General features: G+C 60.0%; 11 protein-coding genes across 11 annotated transcripts; 5 read left to right on the top strand and 6 right to left on the bottom strand.

The window, feature by feature from the left end:
* Nucleotides 1–3,489: 3,489 nt before the first annotated feature.
* Nucleotides 3,490–7,416, bottom strand: BDZ90DRAFT_234156 (hypothetical protein). The gene is made up of 2 exons (XM_025506917.1): nucleotides 6,606–7,416; nucleotides 3,490–6,535 (listed from the first exon to the last, which is right to left on the bottom strand). The coding sequence occupies exons 1-2, from the start codon at nucleotides 7,346–7,348 to the stop codon at nucleotides 3,574–3,576; spliced, it is 3,705 nt and encodes a 1,234-aa protein (XP_025359921.1). The 5' UTR covers nucleotides 7,349–7,416; the 3' UTR covers nucleotides 3,490–3,573.
* A 610-nt stretch (nucleotides 7,417–8,026) lies between these two features.
* BDZ90DRAFT_209932 (hypothetical protein) lies at nucleotides 8,027–8,727 on the top strand (the record flags this gene model as incomplete). Its single annotated transcript, XM_025504062.1, has 2 exons — nucleotides 8,027–8,212; nucleotides 8,287–8,727. Coding segments are annotated over 2 exons (627 nt in total), but the record flags the coding sequence as incomplete, so codon positions are not given.
* A 1,558-nt stretch (nucleotides 8,728–10,285) lies between these two features.
* Nucleotides 10,286–11,533, top strand: BDZ90DRAFT_223511 (LIP-domain-containing protein; the record flags this gene model as incomplete). Its single annotated transcript, XM_025504582.1, has 1 exon — nucleotides 10,286–11,533. The coding sequence occupies one exon, from the start codon at nucleotides 10,286–10,288 to the stop codon at nucleotides 11,531–11,533; it is 1,248 nt and encodes a 415-aa protein (XP_025359919.1).
* Nucleotides 11,534–11,616: 83 nt separating this feature from the next.
* Nucleotides 11,617–15,444, bottom strand: BDZ90DRAFT_234154 (hypothetical protein). Its single transcript, XM_025506916.1, is given in 2 exon segments — nucleotides 11,617–14,592; nucleotides 14,611–15,444. The coding sequence occupies 2 exon segments, from the start codon at nucleotides 15,329–15,331 to the stop codon at nucleotides 11,828–11,830; spliced, it is 3,486 nt and encodes a 1,161-aa protein (XP_025359918.1). The 5' UTR covers nucleotides 15,332–15,444; the 3' UTR covers nucleotides 11,617–11,827.
* Nucleotides 15,445–15,621: 177 nt separating this feature from the next.
* BDZ90DRAFT_72494 (hypothetical protein) lies at nucleotides 15,622–17,337 on the top strand. The gene has a single exon (XM_025509808.1). It carries the CDS (start codon nucleotides 15,713–15,715, stop codon nucleotides 17,234–17,236), a length of 1,524 nt encoding a protein of 507 aa, XP_025359917.1. The 5' UTR covers nucleotides 15,622–15,712; the 3' UTR covers nucleotides 17,237–17,337.
* On the bottom strand, nucleotides 16,980–18,583 carry BDZ90DRAFT_243347 (putative potassium channel beta subunit protein). The gene is made up of 3 exons (XM_025507430.1): nucleotides 18,367–18,583; nucleotides 18,107–18,289; nucleotides 16,980–18,025 (listed from the first exon to the last, which is right to left on the bottom strand). Exons 1-3 carry the CDS (start codon nucleotides 18,576–18,578, stop codon nucleotides 17,359–17,361), a joined length of 1,062 nt encoding a protein of 353 aa, XP_025359916.1. The 5' UTR covers nucleotides 18,579–18,583; the 3' UTR covers nucleotides 16,980–17,358.
* A 461-nt stretch (nucleotides 18,584–19,044) lies between these two features.
* Nucleotides 19,045–19,245, top strand: BDZ90DRAFT_223444 (hypothetical protein; the record flags this gene model as incomplete). Its single annotated transcript, XM_025504577.1, has 1 exon — nucleotides 19,045–19,245. A coding segment is annotated over one exon (201 nt), but the record flags the coding sequence as incomplete, so codon positions are not given.
* BDZ90DRAFT_234150 (ORMDL-domain-containing protein) lies at nucleotides 19,183–20,761 on the bottom strand. The gene is made up of 3 exons (XM_025506915.1): nucleotides 20,142–20,761; nucleotides 19,946–20,058; nucleotides 19,183–19,859 (listed from the first exon to the last, which is right to left on the bottom strand). Exons 1-3 carry the CDS (start codon nucleotides 20,497–20,499, stop codon nucleotides 19,479–19,481), a joined length of 852 nt encoding a protein of 283 aa, XP_025359914.1. The 5' UTR covers nucleotides 20,500–20,761; the 3' UTR covers nucleotides 19,183–19,478.
* Nucleotides 20,762–20,963: 202 nt separating this feature from the next.
* On the bottom strand, nucleotides 20,964–22,520 carry BDZ90DRAFT_281525 (alpha/beta-hydrolase). Its single transcript, XM_025509368.1, has 2 exons — nucleotides 21,912–22,520; nucleotides 20,964–21,840 (listed from the first exon to the last, which is right to left on the bottom strand). The coding sequence occupies exons 1-2, from the start codon at nucleotides 22,286–22,288 to the stop codon at nucleotides 20,982–20,984; spliced, it is 1,236 nt and encodes a 411-aa protein (XP_025359913.1). The 5' UTR covers nucleotides 22,289–22,520; the 3' UTR covers nucleotides 20,964–20,981.
* On the bottom strand, nucleotides 22,487–23,329 carry BDZ90DRAFT_72439 (hypothetical protein). The gene has a single exon (XM_025509807.1). It carries the CDS (start codon nucleotides 23,192–23,194, stop codon nucleotides 22,685–22,687), a length of 510 nt encoding a protein of 169 aa, XP_025359912.1. The 5' UTR covers nucleotides 23,195–23,329; the 3' UTR covers nucleotides 22,487–22,684.
* On the top strand, nucleotides 23,063–27,062 carry BDZ90DRAFT_234148 (calcium ATPase). The gene has a single exon (XM_025506914.1). It carries the CDS (start codon nucleotides 23,464–23,466, stop codon nucleotides 26,932–26,934), a length of 3,471 nt encoding a protein of 1,156 aa, XP_025359911.1. The 5' UTR covers nucleotides 23,063–23,463; the 3' UTR covers nucleotides 26,935–27,062.
* Nucleotides 27,063–27,212: the final 150 nt, after the last annotated feature.

Genomic DNA, 27,212 nt, shown 5'->3' with positions numbered 1-27,212 from the left:
CCCGCTGACAAGCCCGCTGACAAGCCCGCTGACAAGCCCGCTGACAAGCCCGCTGACAAGCCCGCCGAGGATAAGACTCCGGCCAATGGCAACACTCCCGCTGAAGAGAAGACGCCCGCAAAGGCCGATACTCCTGGCAAGGAGAAGACGCCGGCTGATGGGAAGACTCCCGTCAAAGACAACACGCCGGCCAACGGTAACACTCCCGGCAAGAGTGACGTCCCGGCTGACAAGCCCAAGGAGAACACGCCCGCAGGAAAGGATCAGGAACCGAAGAAGGACGTAACCACCCCTGCCAAGGGCGCCGACACACCCGCGAAGGGTAACACCCCGGCCAAGGGCAATGAGCCGGCCAAGGAGAGCACGCCTTCCGATAAGCCCAAGGAGGACACCCCCACAAAGGGCGACACTCCCGCCACTCCTGTGAAGGAAGACCCCAAGAAGGACGAGGCCAAGAAGGATGAGCCCAAGAAGGAGGGCACCACTCCAGGCAAGGACGAGCCGAAGAAGGAAGGCACGATCCCAACCAAGGAAGACCCAAAGAAGGATGACAAGGCGCCTGAGAAGAACACGCCCGCCACACCTGCCGATCAGCCCAAGAAGGACGACACTACGCCTGCCGACCAGCCCAAGAAGGATGACAAGGCGCCTGAGAAGAGCACGCCCGCCACACCTGCCGACCAGCCCAAGAAGGACGACACCACGCCTGTCGACCAGCCCAAGAAGGATGACAAGGCGCCTGAGAAGAGCACGCCCGCCACACCTGCCGAACAGCCCAAGATGTACGACACCACGCCTGCGAAGGAAGACCCCAAGAAGAACGATGCCACTCCCCAGGAGCCCAAGAAGGATGACACCACGCCCGCTACTCCTCCCAAGCAGGATGAGCCCAAGAAGAGCGAGCCCGCTAAGGAGCAACCCAAGGAGGTCACGCCCGACAATAAGGCCGTGAAGCAGCCTGACGCGCCCAAGAAGGACCCTGAGCCGACTCCTGAGCCCAAGAAGCCCGAGGAGAAGAAGCCCGAGAAGTGCTCAACGGCCACATCGACAACATCAACAACGACGACGGTATCGAGCCTGACGGCGCCTCAGACCAAGACGGCCACCGCCAACTGCGTCGCCACTGTCACCGTCGAGAAGCCTTGCGAGGACCCGACTGGGTGGAACTGGGCCCACTACCCCAACGAACGCCTTCGTAGTGACTCGAAGCTTCTCCCTGAGGAACTCAAGAAGCGCAACCCAGACGACCAAGGAGTCACGCAAAGGGTAGGATGGCGTGCCACGACTTTCGATAAGGGAACCAAAGATACCTTCTACGACTCCAAGAAGCCCGTCGACTCTGTGGGTTACGCCCTCAACCACGACGCCTACTTCAAGGTGCCCAAGACTGGTAAGTACCACTTCACCGTTGGCCACGCCGATGGAGAAGCATGGTTGTGGGTGGGTGACAAGGCTGCCGCTGGCTACGACAAGGACAATGCGAATGCACGGGGATACTTCGACGGGGCCACGCTCAAGTCCGTGCCTGGCTATTACGAGGCCTCCCTCAAAGAGGGCGACCTGGTTCCGGTTCGCGTCATCCAGACCAACGAGGCCGACGGTGGATATGGAGGCTTCTCCCTCGAGGTGACCAACGACCGTTACCAGCCGGTGCCAGACTCTGCCTTCATTCGTTCGAGCTGCCGCGCTCCCTTCAATGGCGGCAAGGGCCAGCCCTTCGCTGCCTTTGGCCAAGAGTCGTAGGCCTACGATCAACAAGGACAGGACTATCGGTATGCATGCTTTCCCGTTCATCGTTCCCTCCGCGTGTACCATTCACGCTTCTCCCGCTGCTTGTACCATTCGCTTTCTTCTTACTTTCGATCCGACTTCAGTGTGAGTCGCCACCTTTAATTTCCGGAACTATTGCCCTTTATTTTATTCGATTGCTGCTCTCAACTTTCAGCGCGTGAAGTGAGCATCCCTAGCGCCGACCCTGCTCAAATCTAGACTGACAGAGGATCGAAGTAGCCATGGGCCGGTCACCCTCGACTTGACCAGTCCGACGCCAGCATCTCGATGTGAATGCAAGCCCCGCCGCCGCTGACTCTTGAGCGCGACAATCGCGCACAAAGCACGTAGGAGACGTTCCGCCCCACTCTACGCGCGGTGTCTCGCCTAGGCTCCCGCGCCAGACATCCCCGCTAACGCAATCACCCTCCGCAGCGAGCGTATCCGCCCTCGAACGGGCGTTGCTCGGCAACACACTGCGACCGCAGCACAATGGCATATGACACGCTGGCAAAATGCAGCGCTGCGACGCCTGAGCGCAGCCATGCAGACGACACTGAATCAGCCAAGCAGCAGCGCAGCTGCGCGTTGTCGTGCGTTCAATCTCTCGACAAGGAAAAGTTGTAGAGCTGAAGACAACCTCTGCTGTTGTATTGCGGCGCTGCAAATGACATCAACGCCCTCGCCGCATAGCACGCCGCGCCACCAGGGCACATTTTCGATCGTCTCAAAAAAGGTGATTGGCACGCGCGACAAGACTGATGTGAGCTGAGCAATGCAGACATCACCGCAGCTGAGCACAGCACACTTCGCGGCGAATCAAGTGTGTCGAGGAAGGGCCGACAAAGAGACAAGTGGGTCTCATCGCTGTCCTGGGCTGGTCTGAGACGACTCGAGCTCGAGACAGGCAGAGACGGTGCTTCTCCATGTCGCTGCTGCCGAGCGATCACCGGCAAGCAGCGCACATGGCTAGGTCCACGCCATCAACCGACATCACCCAACTTTGCCGCGTAATTTGTATGGCGACCGTAAACAAGAGCGACAAAAGCGGTTATGTGCCTTGATGTCGATGCAGCATACTTGAGCTTGCGGTGCGGCACATCTGCACGTAGCGAATTTGTTATGTTGACTTTAGAAGATGTGAATGCGCGCGGGTCAGCAAGCTATTCACGGTGCGTTCAATGTCATCGCGCAGCCGCTGCGCAACGCAAGACACGTGGGCCTGGTTCAAGGTCACAGCCTACACAGCATTTGCGGTGCGACATTGTCCCCTCTTGCCATAGCTGCGTGGCGGTCATAATCGTAGCTTCACAACTTCTACGGCGAGCCATCACAGCAACTGTCTCCGAGCTTCACGCAATTGGCTTAGCGACTGTAGCAATGCCGCTGTTCTCTTGTCCTCCTTGCTGTCACTACATTCGCGAGCTGAGCGCAGCGTGCGATGAGCGTCTGGCTTATTGCAAGCTTGGTGCCCCAACATGCTCAGTTCACAGCTTGGTGTACGAATGGGTACGCTTTGTGTGCTCGCGCGCTGCGGACGAGGAGCAGCGATGTCTGCCATGCGACAAAACGGATACATTGCATGTCGATGCGGGGTGCTGCCTGCATTGCTGCTGTGCGCAGCGAGCGCTGCGCTTCAGGCTTACTTGTCACGATGTGAAGGCCTCCGATCGGGACTGCTTACTGTATTTGCGATGACGGCCAATGCACGTCACTGTTCTTCCTTTTGCATCGTGATGACTTCATTGTCACTGCGCGCTGCGATGCTCTATCGATACATAATCCATTGCTGCTCTGTTCTTCTCAAAAGATCTGATCAAGTAGCGGACAATCCTCGAGCGCGTGGTCTCGCGATCCGCAGTCGTCGCAGGCAGCCGGATCGCTGCTGCTCGCTGTATCTCCGCCCGCACCCTCCTCTCCGCCCTTTGCTGCGCCGTGCCCATTCGCCTGCTGCTGCTGCTGCTGTGGTTCCGCCTCCTCAACGACCCTGCCTACTCCGCTGTGCTGCGCAGCGGCCGCTGCCGCCCGCTTCTCCTTTGCCCGCTTGAGCTTGCGCTCGCAGTCCTCGAGCTTGGCCTCGAGCTCCTCCTTCGCCCACATGCCCGCCTCGACGAGCGCTTCGAGGTCGCTCACCTCGCGGAGAAGCTCCTCATTGCGTTTGGCGAGCGATGGGGACGACGTTGGTGATGAGCTTGAGGTGGAGCTCGCCAACTTGGCGCGCAGACTCTTGACCTCTTCCTGTAGCGATGCCACCACTGCACCACCCGCGCTCGCTGCTCGCAGCTGAGCCCGCAGGTCGGCGTTCTCCTCGCTCATTGCGTTGACGATGCTCTTGAGCCCCGCCATCTCCCGACTCTGCGCTACGGATGGATCGAGACTATCCCGCAGGCTACCGGATCGGCGACTCGAGCTCGACGTTGAAGAGAAGCGCTTGGCCTTGTCCGCGTCTGGGCTGGCAAGGCTGGGAGACGACGGCATGACATTCGGCGTATTGGTTGCTGCATCCGCCAGCTTGCGCTCGAGCTCTTCGACTTTGCGGCCAGCCTCGCGTTTGCCTGAGCGTGCACCCTCGAGGAGCGCAGTAAGCTGTTCGACCTCGGCTTTCAGCTTGGAGATCGTAGCAGCATCGCTACGAGCGACGTCCCCTTCGTGAGCCTCGGCCCTCAGCGTCTCGAGCTCTGCCCTCTCGCTTTCCAGAGCGCGTCCGCGCTCCTCCAAGGCCTCGTGCAGCTCCTCGCTCTTATCACGAGCTTCTCGCAGCTCGATGGCGTGGCGATCCAGATCGGCCTTCAATTTCTTGATCTCCGCCTTTGCCTTTGTGTCCGCCTCGTGGGCTCGCTCTTTGCGCTTCGCAGCCGCTTCCCGCTCTGTCTCGACGGCGGAGAGGGCCTCTGCCAACTGGTCCTCAAGCCCGGCCAGCTTGCTGTTGGCATGCGCGAGCTGCTCCTCCAATGCTTCGCGGTCGATGCCAGCGGCGGCGTCTTTGGCACTGGTGCCACCCGCAGATTGATCACGCTGCGCGACGAGCTGGCGAATGCGGTCCTCGGCTTCGTCTACCTGTGCTTGAGCTTCAGCCGCGGCCTCCTCCAGCCTCAACTCGTACAGCGTAATCGTCTCCTGCCCAGCGTCCTTGAGGTCGTCAATCTCTCGCACCAAGTCGCCGCGCTCTGCCTCGAATTGAGCCTGCAGTCGATCCAAACGCGCCTTGAGCTGCTCCAACTCGGCGTCCTTGGCCTTGAGTTCGCCCTCGAATTCGGCGTTGCGATCGTTGTTGGCCTTTTCTTCGTCGCGCACGGCGAGGGCCTTTTTCAGCTCCTCGACCAATGCTGCTTGTTCTCCGAGGTCCGCAGTGAGCTTGGCCTTATCAGCTTCTCGCCTGCTCGCCTCATCCTGAGCCTTGCGCAAGTCGCGCTTGGCCTCGTCCAGTTCGGCGCGCACCTCCTTCTCCTTCGTCTCGATGCCGCCGCGTCGTCGCTTCTCGTCCTCCCTCTCTGTACTGCGCTCCTCCTCGATCATGCGCTTGAATGCCTCGTGATCGTCGCGCAGCCGCTTGCGCTCCCGCTCCAACTCGGCGTCTTTAGCAGCCATCTGCGCAGCCTGATCATTGAGCTGCGCCGTCTTCTCCGCCAACTCGTTGTACACCTCCTCATAGATGCTGAGTGGTACCACACCTTCAGCTACGGCCTCCCCAGAGACAGAAGCAGCTCGAGATGGAGCGCGAGCAGAGACTGGGCTGGGACCACGCAAGTCGACGGATGTCTTCTTTGGAGTAGCGTCGAGGTCCATTGCCTGCAATAGGGCGAGTGAGCGCGCCTTTTGTGATCGCAGCGAGACGGGCAAGTCTTCGTCCTCGTCACGGTCGCTTCGATGCGAGGCGACGCTTGCTGAGCGACTGTGAGCGGCGTGCCGTGGCGTATTGCCTGCATCGACGGCCATGATCGTCGACGACGAGCGCTGATGGCGACTTGCAGACATGGGTGGCGGCATGTCACTGGAGCTCTGCTCTGACTCCAACTCGGAAACGGAAGGAGGTCCTCTGGATGGTCGAAACGGGGTATGGCCCGCAATGGCTCGGAGATCGGCGATGCTTTTGCGTGGTTTTGCGGAGGCTGCATTGGACCCGATGCTCTGCCTCGACGACGCTCGTACATCTCCCTTGTTGGTCAGTGCGTCTTTGAGCGGGCTACTGTTGGCGGCGCGAGTCGGACTTCCTGCCAAGCTCTGACGAGATCGAGCAGGCGTCTGTACCGGGTCAGAGGAGACGCCGGCGGCTTGCGCCTTGCGAGCAGCCATGTCCTTTGCCTTCATGTTCATGAGCTGAGCTGCGCGTGACCCTGGATTGATGCGCTGCTGAGCTGCGGCAATCTGCTCTGCGCTCGTCTTTGCACGGCGTTGGGCTAGCGACTCTTCGCGTGCCTCTTCCATGACCGACTTGCGAGGGGTGAAGGCAGCCGTTCGTGATGCTGGACGCGAAGTTGAGAGAGCCGAATCTGGACGAGCGGACGCTCTCGAAGAGGATCGCTGCGAGGCCATGCTGCTACCTGGTCTGCTGACCGACGAGGGAGCCATGCTGGTTCTCCTCTTTGCCGGCGTAGCAGAGGGAGGTCGATCGAAAGGATCTTGTTCAGAAGCCCGTGATTGCCTGCCCGACATGGCCGACTGCGGACGAGCCACGGCATCGGTTGGCGTCTCGTTGGAGAGCTTGGCCAGACGAGAGGGAGCGAGGAACATGCCGCACTGTGGGTTGGTAGCAAAATATTGGACGCTGTGCGGAGGAGCAGAGATGTTAAAGAGACGAGTCTGGTCATTGCATCGCCTATCGTAGTCGTCCTCACCCTGCCACTGTCCCGTCATTCTTTCCCATTGAATGCCACTCATCCAGTAGCTCGATGCCGGCAAAGGCGACAGGACCTTTGCCTTGAATCTCCCCTAGATAGCGCAGGATGCCGCGATAGCCCTTTTCATTACCATCCTGTACTTCGACCTCTGCCCCCAAATCGTCGATGGTCAAATTGCGCCTCGTCGACGCGTAACGAGCATCGAGGGACGGGACTGGTGGCGTATCTGCATCGCCCCTATTCACCCGCTTTGGCGTCGCAGCACCTCGAACGGGTGTATTGAAGCGGTTTGCTCCTGCCAAGGATGTTCTTGGAGCAGCAGGCGTGACTGGACCACCTCCACTACTGAGCCCTACGCCCGATGGTCTTGCTGACCGTGCTGAAGATGAAGAGGCGAGCGAGTCGGGAGTCTGACAACGCGACGAGGGAGTCGCAGCGGCACTAGCCCCGGCCCCTGCGCGAAGATTGGTCACTGATTTGCGAGAAGCCAAGCCCGGACGTTGTAGACCCATGGATTGTCTTGCTTTGGGCAATACCGTCGTCGATGGGCCCGGTCGCAGAACATCATCGCGCGAGTTGCCTTGGCCGCTGGCAGACGATGATGGAGAAGGCGAGACGCGAGATGCTGCTCCTCGAGGCAGCGGGCTGGTAGGAGATGTGGGAGGTCGTAATCTGCGGATCGAAGTGGGTGGCGTGATGCCGGGTATGCCACTGCCGCTGGGAGAGGCGCCCTGAGCCATGGTGGCTGAGCGAAGAAGAAGGTGGTTGTGGTTGCAGTAAGAATGGTACCTGCCAAGATGATGATCCGGAGCTTCAAGTGTTGATTGCGCCTGGCTGGCCAGGCCGCCGTCGTTTTGTCTTGCCTCGCAGCTTGGTTGCCGCTGCCGCCGCTCAATTCTGTCCGACGCGAAAGACGCCTCTCTGCCGCCCACGCGACGACAAGCAACACACACACACACTCACGCAGGCGATGTCGACGTCGACTCCGATCACCGCTCCATCCGCGTTCCCCTCGATCAGCTTCCAATCCCTCCATCCCTTCCGTCATCCTCTTGCTCAACTTGGTACGACGCAGCAGTAGCAGCAGCAGCAGCCATCGATCTCTCCCCACCGCAACCCCTGCCCTACCTTTGATACCCTTCATCACTATCCCGTAAATCCATCTGCTGACCTCCCGAGTGGCTGCTCATCATCAAGCAGAGGACCGTGCGCTGCGAGGACTACGTAGGGCAAGGCGGCGGCGACGACCATCAGGACGATCTCAGCTACTGCCCTGACTGCGCAGCCTAAGCTCGTCACCATGTCAGACGATGAAGCAGCGCCGTGAGTAGAGCGTGACAAGAGTCTCATCCTGCCTATATGCTAACTCGCACCCTCGCTATAGGTCCTTCGACGATGCGTCCAAGGAGGCGTCGTACTGGCGCATCAAGGCCCAAGACTACCAAGACATGCTGCGAGAGGCAGAAGCCAGTCTCAAAGACTTTTCAGAAAGCTCCAAAGAACTCGAGCAGGAGATGGAAAGGGAGCTGGCTCAATCGGCAAAAGACCTCGACGATGCGAGGGCCAAGAACGAGAAGCTCAGCCAGGACAAGGACGAGTGGAAGGTGCGAGAGCGAGCGACGATGCTGCAGATGGGCATCTCGATTGCTGATAGCTTTTCCATCATCCTGTCTGGCAGTCCAAGTATACCAAATCGCTCACCGAGCACAACAAGACGCTCAACGAGATGTCCAGAGAGCTCGCACAGCTCAGAGAATCCCACAACATCTACAAGAATAAGCTGCGAGACATGGAGCTTGATAACGACGAGCTCGAGAATGCGGAAAGAATGGTACGCTCCTCTCTCAACGACATTGAACAGCGTTACAATCAGCAGATGGAAAAGGCAACGCTTCTAGAGCAGGAGGTCATCGACAAGGCTCACCTCGAGGAGGAGAACCAGCGATTGCGCGATGAGATTCGAGATCTCAACGAAGAGCTCGCCGTCCTGCGAGAGCGAGAGGCCATGCTGTCCGCAGCCCAGTCACGCAACGCGTCAGCTTCCACAGAACCGCCTCGCAGTACCATGAAGCTCCACGAAGGAAGGGAAAAAGAGCTCACTCTCAGCGATCTCACCCCATCTCGACCTCACAGCGTCGCCTCGGCTGCCAGCAAAGAGCGTTCACCCTCCAAATCGAAACCTCCTCAAGCGCGAGTCTCTCTCGTGCCGCGCAAGTCGCTCGCCACCCCCCGCGATTTCGGCCGGACCATCACAAATGAGCGCAACGAGAGTCCGGCGGTCCGTAATCGTCGCGCAGAGCTGGCTGCTAGTACGGCTCGCCGAGGAGCTACGACGCCTCGACTGAGAACGCAAGCTACCTCGGGCACTTCAATGCGCATGATGAGGGACCTGCTCGGCAACATGAGCGCGCTGCAAACCCGCATTCAGAGGGCCACGACCGTCGGGCCAGCTCCCGTAAGCGCCGATCCTGATCGCTCTGCTCTTCCTCGCCCAAGCTCTCGACTAGGCTCTAGCATCTCAGCAGGAGGGTCAAGTCCAGTGACAGCAGGCACGCCCCACTCGCGCCCGAGACCTTCCTTCGATGGCAGAAGTAGTATTCCAGTGGCCAGCGCAGGCCTCAATCGCTCCATCCGTCGTCCGACGTCGAGAATCAGCATGGCGCCCAAGGTTCACGGCAGCAGTAGCAGCGCAGCGGAGGCAGACGACGATGAGTCTCCGCAACGTTTGCCTGGCTACATTCCTGCGAGGAGTATGACGCCTACCGCCTACACAGCTCGCGCCAGAGCGCATCCTACGAGCACTACGTCGAGCACCCTCTCACGTGGCGCTGGAGGCGCCTCTTCGCCCCTCGACTTCCTCAACTCGGAGCCAGAGGCAAGACCCTCGTCGAGAAGTACGTTCCAGGCAAGGGACAGCCTTGCGAGGAGTCGACGACCCGGGGAGGCCGGAAGTCATCGTCGTGGCAATTCGATCCAGGTCGACGGCTCGAGTACAGACGAGAGAGACTTGCTGGGCCGGTCGGCTTCGGCTACGGGTCGACCTCGAGGCTCGACAATCAGCAGCAACACCACCACCATCCCGGGCTTACCTGCGACTTCGTATGCCCCGTCAAACCGTTTCACTCCTTCGACTGGGCGACCAGCCACATCCCGAGCCGCTCCATCTTTGACGTCTGAGCACCCGCCTTCAGAGACTGGCTCCTCCCTATCCTCCTCCCTCGCCGCCTTCCGCCAACGTCAAGCCTCTCACGCACGACCATCCTCCGCAGCCGGCCGTCGACCAGCTAGCGGCATCACCTCAGCGGGAGGTCCACCGCCGCCATCTTGGAAGAAGAAGCACGATCCTCTTGTGGCATTGGAGGGGGCGAAGAGCTTGAGGCGGAGTAGGAGCTCGAGCGTGGGCAGCGAGACTGAGCGGTATTGAGGGCGGCATGGGCGTGGTCTATTTGTTGTACTCGTACCCTATTCCGCATATCCATTTGCGCCCTTGCGGCTCTCCATCATCCGTGGCCCCCGCCTCTAGCCCGCAACCCAGGGCAAAGGGCAGCCTCGCACAGATCTGAGAACGCAGAGAGCCCTGGTCGTGGTTGCTTCTACTCCTCGCCCCTTGTCAGTCGAAGCAGGTTTGGCGATACTCAGCCTTTGCCGCCGCAATGCTCTTCTCCCTCACCTGCCTCATGCTGTGCGTCGGCGTGGTTGCGGCCGCCGGGCCTGAGCCTTTTACGACTCCTGCCAACCTGTCGCACTACAAGCCCGGGGACGTGATTTACACTCGCAAAGCTGCTCCCCCTCCCCTAGAGAAACACGCCATCTTGGCGGATGCCGTGTACCAGTTGCTGTTCAGAAGCTCAGACAGCAACAATGAGTCAATCGCAGCGGTCACCACGCTCGTCATCCCCAAACAGCCCGAGGTAGTACGTCCTCTGAATAGCAAAGGTCCACCCTCGCACACCATCCTGAGCTATCAGGCTGCGCAGGACTCGGTCAGCCTCGCGTGCTCGTCGTCGTCACTGTGGGGCCGCAATGACTCCGACAGCACGACCTCGAGTGAGGGTGAAACGGCCCAGGTCATTGGATGGGCACTCTACCGCGGCGTCTATCTCGTTCTGCCCGATTGGCAAGGCCCGCACTCATCGTACGGCGTCGGACGTCTGGCGGGTAAAGTAGTCCTTGACTCGCTCCGAGCTGTCGAGCACTTTCAAAAGCTCAATGGCTCACAAGTACTCATGTACGGTGCCAGTGGTGGCGGTCATGCTACCGCTTGGGCATCCACCATGGCGGCCTCGTATGCTCCTGAGCTCAAGGTGGTGGGCGCATCATTCGGCGGCGCGCCTCTCGATCAAGAGCAGCTAATACGCAGCGCGAATGATGGGCCATTCTCACTGTACTCCGCCGCCAGCCTGCTCGGCTTGGCAACGCAGTATCCCGAAGTCCAAGCAGCCGTCAACAAGACAAAGGGCCCTAAAGAGGCGGCCCACCTCCGCATGCTCACGACTCCTGCAGCTTGCACCAACACATCGATTGCTGACTTTGGCAGCATCGACGTGCTCAGTCTCTTCCAGGGCGGCAGTCCGCTGGGCAATCACAACGTTCAACGAGCACTCGGCCGCGAGACTCTGCTCCCTGATCGAGCCGCAGGCTTCAATATTGCCGTGCCCAGGTTCCCGCGCTACATCTTCCATTCTCTCCTCGACGAGGTAGCCCCGCACAATGACACACTCGCGTACGTCAAGGATCAGTGCAAGCGTGGAGGTGATATTGTGCTGGATACGTACAAGGGGCGCGGCTGGCCGGGGCTGGGCAACCACTCCGCTGCTCGGTACGGCGTGTGGTCCTTGCCCCTAGGAGCGCTTGGCTTCTTCCTGCACGGCGAGAAGTTTGGTGTACCGTGTGGGGAAGGCCCGCCCGGATTCGAGGAGGTGTAGTGTAGTATCGGCAGCGAAGCGATGCTGCGGCGGGCAGGTCCCGTCGCGATGCTCACAATCAACATCTGATCGCCAGCGTCGTAGTCAAGACTGTCATTGCATTGAGGTCCGAAGCGGAAAGAAGCGATACAGGCGCGGCGGTTTCGTCGTAAAGAACAACAGAGCGAGCGGCAAAGGTAGGGGCGCGGTGAAGGCGAAGACAAACGAGAACGGAGTCGCGGTACCATGGAGGGGGAAAGCGAGTCAAGTCAAGTCATGCGAAGAAATTGTCCATCTCTGTTGAGGCGCGCTCCTTCAGCGATTGTTGACCTCGAAGAAGGCAACTCTCTCCTTCAGCGTCATGCCCGTCTTGGCAGGAGCAGTCATCTTGCGAGTCTGCTGTTGTTGCTGTGAAAAGTTACTGCCTCGCGAGTATGACGATGGCGGTGTGTCCTCCTTCTTGGCCCATGTCGCGTCGCTCGGGGTGCTGATGCGACTGGCTGACACGGGGCTGGCATCGCCGCTCGTGCTGCCCAGGTAGTTCTGGGCCCTGGCGCGAAGTCCCTGGCTGGCGAAGCGTCCCGTCGAGATGTCGCCGCCTGCCGTAGCCGGGATAGAGGGCGAGAGATTGAGCGGTGAGCTGATGGGGCTCGCGCTGGGCGAGGCCCCACCGCCTGCTCCTAGGCCGGCGTACGAGGCGGGAGAGGGTGAGGTGCGACCTCCGATGAAAGTCGACGTGGGCGAGACGGAGCGCGGGGCGGGCGTAGTGCTGGATCGATGAGGAGGAGGCGCGAGATGCTGTTGCTGCGCGAGCTTGGCTGGCGTGACGGTCGACGAGGAAGACGTGTAGCTCTTGCCGGAGGCTTCCTTGTCATGCGTCGCTCTCGTAGAAGCAGCCGCCGTTGGCAGAGGAGGCAGCTCCGATTCTGCCTCTTCTTCATCGTCGTCATCAAGACGTTCCTCAGCAGCAGGCGTTGAAGCCTTTGGCTGCATCAGCGCTTTGAGGCGGTCATTGACGCTGCGGCTGGTAGAGCTAGCGCTGCGGGCTGAGCTTCGTCCGTCGTCCGATCGTACAGGGCTCCCAGCAGAAGCGCGCATGGCGGCCAAGGCGCTGGCTCGAAGGGGCTGTGGCTCGAGAGTGTGACTGATCGTAGTCTGATTGGCAGGGAGAGAAGCGCTGATGTCTTGTGACTCCTCTTCGTCCTCAGCGTCAAGGGTCACCTCGGAAGGCAGAGCGGGGATGGAAGGGGCTGGCGAGGGCGAAGGCGAGCGTTGAACTCGACGAGCGTCTTGAGCATCACCAGCTGGGCTGACTCGCCCGTCAATCATCGGCCTACCCAAAGCGCTAGTGTACTTTGGGCGACCTGATGGCGACGTACTGCGTGCCATTCCGCTATCAGTGGATCGATGCTGGCCATCGTACCTGCCCTCGTCCTTGTCGAGAGCAGGAGCAGATCCAGGCGGCAGGGTAAGCTGCGACTTGGGCGGCGACGAGGACGTCGTTGGCGGCGTGGGAGAAATGGCAGCGGCGGGCGCAGATTCCTTTTGCACGATCCGCGAGGAAGCCGGCGCCTGCTGTCGAGCCAGAGTAGCGAGCGTCTCCCTTCCCTCTCGAATCTCATTGGTTCCTGCCTTGAGCTGCCCAATCTCGTGCTTCATCAAGCTCGTCATCTGGCCGACCCACCTGTCCATCTCTCTCTCGCGCGCCGTTCTTCCTGTTCGGTCGCTTGCTCCGTCTGCCGTAGCACTGGCTGCCATTTGGGCGTCGCGCTCGATGTCCACCAGTCGAGACTCGAGCGAGCGGAGTAGAGGGACGGCATAGCGCTCGAAGCGGTAGAAGCGCGTCATCATCTCTTGAAGCGCAGGCATTGTACCGCCCATCTCGGATGGCATGGGACCACGTCCAGGGGCGAGACCGTCCTTGCGAGCGAGAGCTGGGGACGGACCAGCTTCAGGACGAGGTTCAGGCGTGGCTATCGCTGCAGGCGCCGCCTGGCTCTTGGCAGGTGATGGTCGAGCGGGAGTTGCTGCAGCATCAGAGACTGGCCCTTGCTGCTTCTTCGGCGACGACTTTGTCGCTCGTCGTACAGGCGTCTCGCCAAAGGAGGCGTCCGCAGCGCCAGCTCTCGCGGGAGATGTGTCGAAGCCGCGTTGGACTCGAGTAGGGGATTGCTCGTTGTTGGCCGCTGCGATGCTAGCCCTCCTATCCTGCTCCAAATGACGGCTGCGGGTTTCTGCGATGATCCTCTGCGCAGGTGTGAGGCTGTCCCAATCAATCTGAGGTTGACCAGCAACAATGCGTTCGGCGACGCTCGTGCTATTGGCGCCTCTGTCCTCGCCACTGCCGGCGCTTTTCACAGTCAGGCGTCGGACTAGGTCGACTCGCCCGCTCTCGGTCATACGATTGAGGGCTTCTGGCGTCCAGCCTTCAACTACAAGCTCGCGAGCGAGGCCGGAGGGGAGACTGGGCACAGGTTTGCGGTGAGGAGGGCTGATAGGAGCAGGCGATGACCCGTCAATGATCTTGCGTCGCTCCTCGTCGATCAACTTGGCCGCCTCCTTTTGACTCCTCTTGCGCAGCATCTCGGCTTCCTTGTCCGCGGCATCGATGGCAGGCTGACTGCCGCTCCAGACTCTTGCGCCCATCATCGATCGGCGATTATAGGCGTCGGGGGATACGCCATAGGGTGTCCCCTGCTGAGAGGGTCCATCCTCGGATTCATCGCCGTCATCCTCGTCGTCCTTGTTTGGCTTGGCAAAGAAGCCCTTGATGCGAGAGGCGAGGCCTGGAGAAGTGCCTGGGCTGGCCTCGTTGCCGCCGATGAAGCCGAAATTGGCTGCACGCTGATCTGCGACGCTCTGGCGGCGATCGCGGTGGGGCGAAGAGCCTGGTGTGGGAATGTTGATTGGAGAGACGCTGTCTGCGGTATTGAGAGAATTGGGGTCGAAACCAGGGATGACGTGATTCTTGATAGAGTCGGAGGCGGGAAAGGGAGCAAAGACGTCGCCTTGATTTGGGGCCTGGTGGGGTTGCGCAGCTTGCGCAGCTTGCGCAGCTTGCGCAGCTTGCGCAGCTTGCGCAGCTTGCGCAGCTTGCGGGGCTAGGGGCATTGGCTTGCGGAGAGGTGACGTGCGAGCGCCCGGAGCATCGAATTGAGGCTGTATGGCAAAAGGGGCGCGAGGCGGCTGCATCTCTGCGTCGTGCTGTCGTTGGCTGAGCGGGCCCGGGCTGATTCGATGAGGTCGTTGGAAAGCGGCGGCTTTGGTGTGGCCAGGAGAGGCTGGACGAACAGGTGGAGAGACGGGTGTGCTGCCGTACTGCATCTGCTGAGGATGAGGAGGCGCGGGAGTCTCGCGGATGATACGACCATCATTGTGGCTGTCTGCTGTGCCGTAGCCTGTTCCACCTCCCGGTCCTCCAGGAGGGACACCCAGAGACATACCTCCTGCCATGCCGATTGGCTTGCTCTTGCTGCGTCTGTACTGGAGCTGGTTGCCCTGGCTATCAATGTCCCACGACACGCCGCCATTCTGTTTGACTACGTTTCGTACTACGAAGCTGCTCTCGTTTGGCGACCTGCTTCGACTGACTCTGCCTCTGCTGCGGCTGCGCTTGCCGTCTTCTTCACCGCCGTCTTGACGCTGAGTGTTGGGCGAGTTGGATCTGCTGCGAGAGAACCACTGAGTGAATCGATTGGTGCGAGACTGGTTCGATGGGGTAGGGGATGGTGGCTCGTAGCTGGTATGACCGCCATCGTATCGATGGTAGTCGTTGCCCGGGCTGCCCGCTGGCGCCCACATTGCCGTGGCTGCAGCCATGATCGTGGAGATTGAGGGGATGCCAAAGAGCAATCAGCACGGGCTCGATGGAGTTTCTTTGAATGGCTTTCGCCCCTGATGAAAAGTGGAAACAATGAGGTGACGGTAAGTGGTTGGATCGTATTGGGAAGGAGCGAGCCCCTATCACACATCAACGCAGAGGCGCGGCGGAGCGGGGCCAGGCGGGGGCGCGGCGCGGCAAGCGAAACCAACACAACGGCTCAAGCTCAGACGACGGACAGACAAGACGCGAGTGGAGCATCGTTGAACAAACACAAACGCCAAAGACGTGACGACGTAGATGACGTGCAGCAACGACGTGGCGGCTCAAGTGGCTTCCACCCGCTCCTTTTCAATATCACTCTCAAGTCACAAACAGCAATGGCGGCAAGAACAGCTCTCAACGCATCACAGTCGGCCAACAAGGACAACAACAACAACAACCTCTCTCAACAGCTTGCAAAGCTGCAGGCAAAGTTCGGCGACTGCGACGCGCAGCGAATCGCCAATGCGAGAAAGCTCGGTGATGTAGAGACAGAACTGCGGCTCAGCCATCAGCGAGAGGCGAAACTCAAGGCCAGTCTGGATAAGGTCAGAGACAGCGCTCCACAGCAATCGAATCGAGAGCTGGCTTCCAAGCTGCAAGAGCTCACGCGACTTCACCAAGAGGCAAAGGAGAAGCATCGAAGCGCCATGGCAAAGATGGAAAGGGAGAACGATGAGGAGCTGAAGGGGATGCGAAAGCAGTTGGAGCGTGCGCAAAGGCAGCTGGAGGAGCAAGAGCAGGCAAAAGAGGAGGCAGAAGAGCGGGCAGAGCTCGTGGCAGCCCAGCTACGGGCGACAACACGAGCTGCGCAGGAGATCGGAGAGCGTCTCGCTCATGTCGACGAGGAGAAGCGCGATCTGGCGTTTGAGCTGCAGCTGCAGCGTGTACGACAAGTCAGGAGCAGCAGCCAGAAAGAAGACGACTCGAGGGCTCTGCTTCTCGAACGCATCGAAGAGCTCGAGCAGCAGGCGGCGAGGGACGCCCAGCTTCTCGAAGCGAGCGAGAGCGCGATGCTGCGCTTGCTCAAGGATCAAGATGCCGGTGAAGAGTCGGCCACCATCTCACTCGACGTCGAGGCAACGCCAAGCAATCTCGAGTGCATCAACGCCGACCTGCAAGCCGCTCTCGACCTCAACTCTGCCCGCCTCACCCAGACCCAGCAGGACCTCTCTGCGCTGCACGCCTCTTACCTCTCACTCCTCTCCTCCTCAAAACAACACGAAAGCCTCATCGCCCGCATCACGACGCTGGAGCACTCCGGCAAATGCACGCAGGAAGAGCACGCAGCCGCCCTCGCCAACCTCGCAGAAACGCAGCAGCGTCTACAATCCTCACGCAACGACGGCTCTGCGCTGCGTTCTCAACTCGCAGAGCTGCGCACGACACAGCGACAGCAGCTCGAAGCAACTAAAGCCTCGCAGCAAGAAGTCGCCCTCACTCGTACACGATTGGCGCACCTCGAGGAGACCAATGCTGACCTTCTCGCAGCACTGCAGCATGCGGTCCCCTACGAGGAGAGATACCACTCTGTCCTCTCGCAGGCAAAGATGACCGTCGCGCGCTTGCAGGCTTGCGAGGAGCAGCTGGCTAGCTTAGCGGAGGAGAATCTGGCCCTGGCTAGTCATGAGAATCCGGCGCAAAAGATCTTGTATCTGGACGGCGTCAGGCGCGAGCTCTTGGAGGCAAAGGCGAGAGTGGGGGAGCTGGAGTGTGAAGTGCAGGAGGAGAAGCGACGCAGGCAGGGTGTAGAGGGAGAATTGAGCGCGCTCAAAGGGCTGGGGTCGAGCGGAGGGGCAGGGCAGTCTCTCTCTGCTTCTATTGGTGGCGGAGGGAGGGTAAGGAGGGTGGCAGCGGCGTAAAGCACCGCTCAACGATACCGGCCCCTCGACCTTGTAATGATACCCGATCAGTCACCCGTGTCATCTATGCATTCATTCCTTCTTGCTACTCGATTCCATCTCTTTTTGCATTGCGCTCACGCCTAGTTCAAAGGCCTCTTGGGGCCCTCAACCTCGGGCTTGTTGTCCAAGATGGCCTCAATCTCCTTGACAATCTCCGGCGTCAACTTAGGCAGCACCTCCAACGCCTTGAGGTTTTCCTCGAGCTGCTCAAGAGACGAAGCGCCGAGAATGCAGGTTGATACGTTGGGGTTGAGAGCAGTCCAAGCGATGGCGAAGGTGGCCATCTTGCATTGGAGCTTCGATTCAGCGAGCTCGGTAAGCTTGCGGATTTTGGCGACGGTGGCTTTGCCCTCGTCGGTCTCGAGCTTTGCGATGAAGCCCTTGAAAAAGTCGGAGTTGGTGTCGAATCGCGATCCAGGCGGGACCTTTCCCGAGTTGTACTTGCCTGTGAGCATGCCAAACTGCAGTGGAGACCAAATCGTGGTGCCGTACTGGTACTTCTCGAACACGGGCAGCAAGTCCTTCTCGAGGGTGTGGCGATGCATCATGTTGTACTGCGGCTGGTCAGCGATGGGTGCGATCAAGCCGAGACGGTGTGCAATCTGCGTCGCCTCGCTGATCTGGTCTGCTGACCAGGACGAGGTTCCCCAGTAAAAGCAGCGATCCGATTCGATGAGGCGATTGAAGGCTCGGACAACTTCCTCCATGGGAACGGTAGGGTCAGGCTGGTGAGCCAGAATGACATCCCTGCAGTCGAGTGAGCGCAGCGAGCGAGGTGTGTCAATACGACGTCTTCTTGGCCGCGGCCGCCTCGCTGAACCTGCTCACCAGTATTTGAGGCCTGCTCGCTCGAGCGTCTGGTCGGCAGCCTCGATGACGTGCTTCCTGCTGAGTCCCGTGGCATTCGGGTCAGTGCCGCCGCAGCCAAAGTAGATCTTGGTGATGAGAACGAGCTCGGTACGCTTGATGTTGAGGTCCTTGATGGCCTTGCCCATCGCCTTTTCGCTCTCGCTGAGAGGTGGAGGGGACCAGGGACGTGGCGCAGCGCGTGAGTGAAGAGTCGTGCTGTGTTCCGAATGCGTACTCACCCCTTTGAATAGACCTCGGCGGTGTCAAAGGTGTTGATACCGGCTTTGTAGGCTGCGTCGATCATCTTGGTAGTGAGCTCCTGGTTGACGGAGCCTCCCAATGTGAGCCATCCACCCAGGGAGAAGAGGGACACTCGCAGGCCAGAGGGGCCAAGACGACGGAACTGCATGTTCTTGCGGTCGTAGGTGGGTGACTGAGTTGAAGCCGACATGGTTGTGGTTGTGGGTTGCGAATAGTAGTTTTGATGCAGAGAAGTCGTTGGGGTCTGGCTGGTCTCGACGGCGGCACGTCAGATCTTCCGGACCCTGGACGCTGAAGCCGCCCCCGCCGCCGCTGCGAGCCTCGGCGGCCGCTCACCTCAGCGTGCTGCCCCACTTTGGCGTTGGCCCGTGCAGCACCGTCGGATCGGAACGGAGACCGAGCTCAAGTCCGCGACCGACGGAGAGAGCGACGTCTAAGAAGCGGATCGAGAACTGACGCCACACCTCTTCCCGCCCACCTCACACCATCCTCAACTCGACGAGCTACCATGGGACTCTTTGACTTCTTGTGAGTCAGCCCTGAGAAGCACGTCGTGCGTGCTCGCCTGCATGCGTGCTCTTGGCTGACCTCTGCTGTACATCTCACCGCGCAGCTCCGCGCCACCGTCAGCACCTGCTGCGTCTACGCCCGCTGCTTCTGCCCCGGACACTTCTAACAAGCATGTCACAGCCCTCAACCCAAAGGGCATCAAGCCATGCTGCGCCTGTCCAGAGACCAAGATGCCGAGAGACGACTGCTTCCTCAAGTACGGGCACGACGGGGATGAAAGCTGGAGGTGCAAGGACCTCGTAGAAGAGCACAGAAAGTGCATGGCCAGCCTCGGATTCAAGATCTGAGCTGGAAGGGGGGATGTGCGGATAGACAAGGAGGCATTCCACTGTATCAACACGACAATACCAGATCACCACCACCACTGACCGCTGCTATCACTGGCTGGCTCTACGCATGTTTTGACAAGGTTGGGCCGTGAAGAATAGCGACATGGGTGACGCGGGACAGGATGCGCGCGCATACATGCGGAAGTAGCAACAGATCATGACGTCGTCTCCATCAGGCCTCCTTTGCCACGCTAATAGGCGCTGCCCCCTCTGCTATGAGACTCTGGTACCGCAGGCGTGTTAGGCCTGCTAGGGTATGGCGAGTTGGCGCCGCTGGCAAAGTTGCTCCTCATGCCCGGCAGCACCTTGAATCGTAGTCTATCCAAGATGGGCAGCTTGGGAAAGATGACGATGATGCAGGCCACGAAATTGAGGGCAAAGAGGGCGAGATTGAAGCGTGTGTAATGCGTCGAGATGAGGAACACGCCGATGGGTACAGAGGTTAGCCATTTCTTGGCCGGGGTGTACTGCGCCCCTTCGTCGATCTGTTCCCAGAGGGTGAGCTGGTCGTAGGCGCCTGCATTGGAGTCAAAGGGGGTGCCGGTGACGTGGTGGAACATAATGAAGGATAGCTATGGGCGCGCGACGCGAACGGCCAAGGATGAGTGGGGTGGTCAGGCCGGCACTCGATGCTTGAATCTACTTCTCGCCTGCTCACCGTATCGTAGCCTAGATTGACCAATGTCCAGCTCAAATCTTGCGGCATCCCTGGTACGACGTCAAGGAGGATCTTGCCGAACATGATGAGGACGACGTGGATGACCCAGGCACCTGCGTGCGATGGCGAGGACGAGGATCGAGATCAGCTGGATGGTCCACTTTTGATACAACCCCTTGCCTACGGTGCTACGCACCCTTGTAGTTGACCCAATCAGCATTAGCATTGAAGCCCGCACTCTGATCCAACAACTCCTCCGGACTCTGCTCGATCTTCTTGACGACTACGATGGACGAAGCTCTGCGACGGTGCGTCGGGCGGTCCTTGCCACCTTCTGAAGCCCTCGCAGAGCTCTGCGCTGCATTGTCTGATGCCATATGCCTCACAGTCGACGCTGATGATGACGAGCTAGCCGGTGAAGCGACGCCTGCGCTCAGAGCTCCCACGCCAGCGACTGCTTGTGATGACGACGTGTTTGAATTGGATGAGCCTGCGGCGCTGCTACTCCCGCCCAAGGATGCCGGAAGGGCGCTCGATGATGCCGTGGCAGTCATACGTAGCGACGAGGAAGATTATTGGCTTGGTGGAGTGGGTATTGGTGCGCGAGGAGCTCAGCGAGCCTGGTGGGTCAGGAGATGTGGCCGGGGGGCAGGGGCGCGAGGGGATGACGAGGGGACTGCGCAGGTCTGCTGCGCCGTCAGGAGGTTTGAATCTGCCGTGATCAGCTGCCTCAGATAGCAGTGGAAGAATGGAGGGCTGGAATCGCTGGGACCTTGCAAGGATGGGAAGGCAAAAGTCAATCGAGTGATGGTCGACTTGGCTTGCTTGTGCACGTCGGCCCGCCGCCGCTCAGCATCCAGTCGACGTCGCGAGCCCGGACTCCAGGCGGCCACGCCAGTCCATGCCATGCGGGCGGGCGGACGGGCGGGCGGGCGGGCGGGCGGCTCAACTCAATTCTCGTCTCGACTCGACTCGCAGGGCTGTGCACAGCCAGGCTCGTGCCGGCCAAGCAACAACGATGACGGCTCAGTAATATTCACGACGATGCGCTGCGTTGACGCCAGACTCGCTCTACAAATACAATCGACTGCTCAAGGACGTCGTACTTCTGCCTTCTCTGTTCTGAGCTGAGGGAGAAGTCGGGGAACTGCGTCCAGCCGTGGGGGGCGCCGGAGACGTGGAGCGGAGTGACGCCGAGCGTTGAACTGTCCCCGCTGGTGGTCAGACGGCCAGCTGCGTCCAAGGCTTGCAGCCAGATGCTTGACTGATGTGCCAGCGAGTCTTGAGATGGTAGGACGAGAAGAGAGTGCGAGAGCGGGTGTAGCATATTCTGCGAGGTGTGCGGGAAGCTGTTCGCCGATGCCTGTCCTGCCTCGACGTCATCGTCTCGACCCTGTCCACTGCCCTCTGTGATGACATTGACCAAGTGCTCTGCTGAAGCCCTCCTCATCGGGCCGCTACCCAGCCCAGCCAGACCAGGCGACGCTCGTATCTCGCCACTTTGCCAGCGTTCGAGGTATGCATCGCCCATGACGGAGCCAAGCCATCGCAGCAAGCCGCTGCTCCTCTTCATCCCGAGGGGCAGCGGTCGCTCTGAGATGAGCATGCGCAAGTCGAGTGAAGGATAAAAGAGGAGATCAGGAATGTCGTAGGGGTGGCGTGTCTCGCTGACTGGCGAGGGCCAATTCGGTGGCGACACGAGAAGATTGAGAGCCAGGTTGCCTCCGGATGAGAAGCCTGACAGCGAGAGGCGAGTTGCGTCAAGGTCGAGAGGTGTTCGTCCTCCAGCAGCGAGGCTTCCATCTACGGCAAGACGCAACGCTGCGTAGCCCTCCCACTGCTCGTCGATGCAAGCTCGCGCGACGTCCTCGGCATCGTGAATGGCGGCAGGGTATCTGCGCGGGTGAGCCGGGCACGGTCAGTACGCTCGTTCGCAGCATTGAAGTCATCCGGACAGGTCACGCACTTGGAGAGGGGGCCTAGCCTGTAGTCGACGGTAAGGACGACGGCTCCAAGTCTGCGGCTTATCAGCGAGCAGAAGGGAGCTTGCTCAGCCAATTGGCCAGTCACGAAGCCGCCTCCATGAAAGTCGATGTGAAGTGGAGTCCGCCCGTCAACAGGGATGCTGTCTCGTGGTGGCAGGAAGAGCCAGCAGTAAATCGTCCGTCCAGGCTCGCGCGAGGGGAGGTGGATGACTTGCGGAAAGGGCGGTGACGTCGATGTGGTGTAGCGCAGCAAGAGTCGAGGCACGATGCGGGGCAAGCGGAGGAAGATGAGGCAGATGATTTGAGACCACGTCAATGACCAGAGGGAGACCTGACGAGCCGATTGATACGACGGCATCGCGATGGACGAGAAGCAGCCGCTTCAAGTCTCTATGGGCTACAATTGAGCGCTGGAAAGGGAAGAAGATCACTAAATCGCCGGCGAGTGGAGCTCATCTCGGCAGGCAGGGGCGGCAAGCTGCTCGGCCGCGACGTCGACATCGATGCCGCGATGCGCTGAGATGGTCGATTGTCACCGCGGTAGGCGTCGCGCTCATTACAAAAGCGATCGATACGCGGCATCCACAACACTAAGAGGACGATGAGGGCGCTTTCGTGAGGTACGGCCGCGGCTCGGAACCACCTTCAATCTCATGTCAGCTCGTGAGAATCGTCGTCAAAGCCGGTCGAGTCCATCTCCCCCCGGCCACTCTCGAATCACCACGGCATCGGATCGCACGCAGGAACCATAAAGTCAAGCTTTTTCATGCCAGACCGCCCGCCCTTGCTCAAACAATGAAGATCGAAATGAGAATGCCGCATGTGTTCGCATCGTGCGAGCGAAGAGGGAGTGCCCTCGTCTCAGGGACGACATCTCGACACGCTCTGCCTGCACCGACGTCGACGATACCGTAGCCGTAGAGAGCGTTGCTTGGTGTGCGAGCGTGTGGGTCAAGGGTTGCACGCGACGGACGGACGGAGGTTCGTAGAAGACAAGCCACGCCTTCACGCCCCGAGCGGGCGGCGCCAGCCAATTTACGATCGCTTCGATGCAGGCCCCGGTGAAGAAGGGGGGGCGCAGCCGGGCGGCCGACCCCCGTTTTAGGCTCGTTTTCAATTCTACGCCCTTTGCCCACCACCCACAGCCACACGCCTTACGACGCCGACTGGGCGAGCAACAAGCGGCGGCGAGCAAGGGCAAGAGACAAACGAGACAAGACGAGACGAGGCCGAGACGAGGAACGCAGACCAGGGATGAAGACATCTTCTGTTCGTGGGTTCAGGGCAGAGCACACAGTCACCTCTTGCACCTCTTGAGAGCGTCGACAGGGCGCAAGACGGAGGCCCGATTAGAGAGCGAGAGCGAGAATGACAGCGGGAGCAAGTCGCGCGATGGCCGGTCGGCCAGGCCCCTGTTTGTCAACGATATGAAGACGATCAAGAGGTATAAAGAGTGGGCGGTGTTGAGCGAGCGTTGCCTCCTTGTCAACAATAGAATTCCTCCTCCCTGCACCCCTTTCCCCCCTCGCTGCTATGTCATTTGGGCGCGACAATCGCAAGTCCATCGAGATGGAGGGTGACTCCGGCGACGACAAGGGGTCCGTCCTCGAGTCGCAAGATGCTCACGCCTCCACAGCTGTTGGTGTCGATGCCATCGACGTGGAAAAGGGCCTTCCCCGCTCTGCTACCTTTCGCCTCCCTGACCCAGCTACCTTTGGCGTAGATGAGGGAGGGCGGAGGACATTCGGCGGAGGCTACTCGCAAGACATCAACCGCGAACGCACACTAGAGAAGACGCAGTCGATTGGAGGTCTCTCCCTCGCTCGCGCGTCAGCTAGACAGAACATCGACCCTCGCCCTCGTATCGCAGCCGACTTCCGCACCCTCTCCGTCCAAGTCAGCCACGGCGGCCTCGCAGACCCTACCAAGAAGAAGCAGAAGAAGGACGCCAAGCAAGTCAAGGACCTCGCCGACCTCGACTGGCATTTGCTTCCCGTCGACGAGGTGCTGCAGCGTCTCTCTACCACATCGAAGCTAGGCCTTGACAAGGACCAAGTCCTACGTCGCCGAAAGCAGGACGGTCTCAACAAGGTCAGCAAGCCTCCTAGTCAATGGCTCCGCAAGCTCTTCCACTACACGCTAGGCGGCTTCGGCGGCATTCTCATCGGCGCTGCGATCCTTGTCTTCATCTCGTGGAAGCCGCTTGGTCTGCCCAACCCCGCAGTCTCGGTCCTTGCCCTGGCCATCGTCCTCGTCTTGGTCTGGTTCCTTCAAGCCATCTTCAACGCCTGGCAAGACTTCACTACCGCACGCACCATGGCTTCCATCGGCTCAATGCTCCCCTCGCAGGTCCACGTCATCCGTGACGGAGAGCGCCACTGCTTCCCCGCCGAGGACATTGTCAAGGGCGACATCATCGTCGTCGGCATGGGTCAGAAGCTTGCTGCAGACGTACGCTTCGTCGACTTGGCGGGCGAGATCAAGGTGGATCGCTCCATGATCACGGGCGAGTCCGACGCCATCAAGTGCACGATCGACAAGACGGACGACAACTACCTCGAGTCACGCAACGTCGGGCTGATGGGCACGATGTGCGTCTCTGGCTCTGGCGGGCTTGCCGTGGTCACAGCCGTCGGCGACGACACCGTCTTTGGGCGATTAGCCAAAAGCGCAGCCAAGCCCCGTACCACTCGCACCACCCTCGAGACGGAAATCTTCTACTTTGTCCTCTGCGTCGCCGCCATCGCCCTTTTCCTCGCCGTCGCCTGCATCATCATCTGGGCCGCCTACCTCCGACCCCAGCACCCAGCTTTCATGTCCGACTCGCAGATGGTCGTCAACATCGTCTCGATTGTGGTCGCCTTTATTCCGGAGGGTTTGCCCATTGCCGTCTCTTTATCGCTCACCGCCATTGCAGCCAAGATGCGCAAGTCGCGCGTGTTGGCCAAGACGTTGTCGGTCGTCGAGACGCTGGGCGCCGTCAACGTCATCTGCTCGGACAAGACGGGAACCCTCACCACGAACAAGATGCGCGTCACTTCGCTGGCCATCTTTGGTTTCGACGACACCGTGTCGCCCACCGATGCCGTCAAGCAGATCACAATCGGCGCCCCAGTAGGTGAGGCGCTACGCTCTCTCGCATGGCTGGCCGGGGTCTGCAACGCAGCGAACTTTGCTGCGCCAGAGGACGAAAAGACGGCCGCTGCGATCCCTCTGGCCGACCGACCCATCAACGGCGACGCTACGGACTCGGCCTGTCTGCGTCTTTGCGAAGAGCTTGGTGGAGTCGAAGAGTCTCGCACTGGCTGGAACACCGTAGGCAACCTCGCATTCAACTCGAAGAACAAGTTTGCGACGAAGGTCATTCAGTCCGGAGACGCATCGTCGGACCGTATCAACGTCGCACTATCTTCCCACCACGCTGCCAACTTCTCTACCTCTTCCGATGCCATTATTCTCGCCAAGGGAGCGCCCGACATCCTGCTCAAACGCTGCTCGTCCGTCCTTGATGCGAGCGGAGAGGTGCTCGACCTGACGCCAGAGCGTCTCGCACGCCTCGCAGAGATACAATCGCAGTGGGCAGACAATGGTCAGCGTGTCCTCGTCCTCACACGCAAGGTCGTCAGCCGATCCGACCTTCCTGCCACGCTCGACGACGACGCTCTACTCATCGCCACAGCCGATATGACCGTCGTCGGACTCGTTGGTATCGTCGATCCTCCTCGCGCTGAGATCCCCGGCGTCGTGGCTACGTGTCGCGGTGCCGGCGCTCGCTTCTTCATGGTCACGGGTGATTTCCAAAAGACGGCCGTAGCCATCGCTCGTCAATGCGGCATCATCACGGCTCGTCAGGTGTACGGCTTCGACGACCTTTCTGACGCCAACTTGATTCTGCCCGAGTATTCGTTCCTCAACGACAACGCCTCGCGCCCTCAGCTCGCCCTCTCTCTCTCTGGCTCCGACCTACAGAAGATGGAGCAGCACCACTGGGAGCGAGCCACGCGATTCGACGAGATTGTCTTTGCGCGTACGACGCCTGAGCAAAAGCTTCGCATCGTCACGGAGTTCCAGGCGCGAGATGGCGTCGTCTCGATGACCGGTGATGGAGCCAACGATGCGCCTGCCCTGCGTCAGGCCGATGTGGGCGTTGCCATCGCTGGAGGCTCCGACATTGCCATGGAATCCGCGGATCTTGTACTCCTCGACTCCTTCTCTGGCTTCGTTGACGCCATGATGCTCGGTCGCCTCTGCTTCGAGAACCTCAAGAAGACGGTGAGCTACCTGCTCCCCGCCGGCTGCTTCTGCGAGCTCTGGGCTATCCTCATGGCCTTCTTTACAGGTCTTCCTCAAGCGCTCAGCAACTTGCAGATGATCTTCCAATGCGTCTTGATCGACATCGGACCCTCGCTGGCCCTCATCAATGAAAAGCCCGAGTCGGACTTGATGAAGCGCAAGCCGCGCAACGTCAAGAAGGATCGTCTTGCCGACTGGAAGCTCTTGCTCCAGTCTTACATCTTCCTCGGTCTGCCTATGACGGCGATGAGCTTCCTGCAGTGCTTTTGGCTGCTGGAGCGACGTGGCCTGCCGTTCTCCTCCCTCTGGCTCCACTACGGCAACAATCCGCTGCAGAACAGCGACCCGGACCTCTTCCAGGCCAAGCTCAACGAGGGCAACGCCGCTTACTGGTTCACGCTCGTGCTCGCTCAGTGGGGCACTCTGCTCATCGTTCGCACTCGCAAGCTGTCAATCTTCCAGCACCCTCCCTACTTTAAGCCCGAGACGAGCAACTTCTGGATCCTCCCCACAGCGGTCATTGCTCTACTGATTACCGTCTTCCTCAGCTACATTCCTGGGTTGCAGCATGTCCTCAACACGTACGGCGTTCCCGGGGAGGTGTATGGGCTGGGACTGGCGTACGCTGCATTCATGCTGATGCTCGAGGAGGGTCGCAAATATTGTGTGCGTACCTACCCGCGTGGCTTCCTGGCCAAGATTGCGTGGTAGCCGGGGGCGAGTACAGCTTAGATGCAGGCGTAGCACCCATAGATTTGTTGATATATCCATGTCTGCCTTAGACGAAGTCGTACGACCTGACGATTAACGAAATTCGATTGACGACTCCGAAAGACGAACACGTTTCGACGCCGTCTGTGCCCGTAGCGCCGCCCGTGCGCCGACGTTGCTCCACTTTTGCTTGCCGTTCCGTCCGTCTGTCCGCCTGTTGGCCTCGTCTCAACGCGACGCGGTCCTCGATTTCTCCGCCCGCTCGAAGTGACAGACCC

This window comes from Jaminaea rosea (genome assembly GCF_003144245.1).
Source record: "Jaminaea rosea strain MCA 5214 unplaced genomic scaffold BDZ90scaffold_15, whole genome shotgun sequence".
Lineage (NCBI taxonomy): Eukaryota > Fungi > Basidiomycota > Exobasidiomycetes > Microstromatales > Jaminaea > Jaminaea rosea.
The sequence above is the reverse complement of the archived record's forward strand: the minus strand, read 5'-3'. Positions and strand labels throughout refer to the sequence as shown.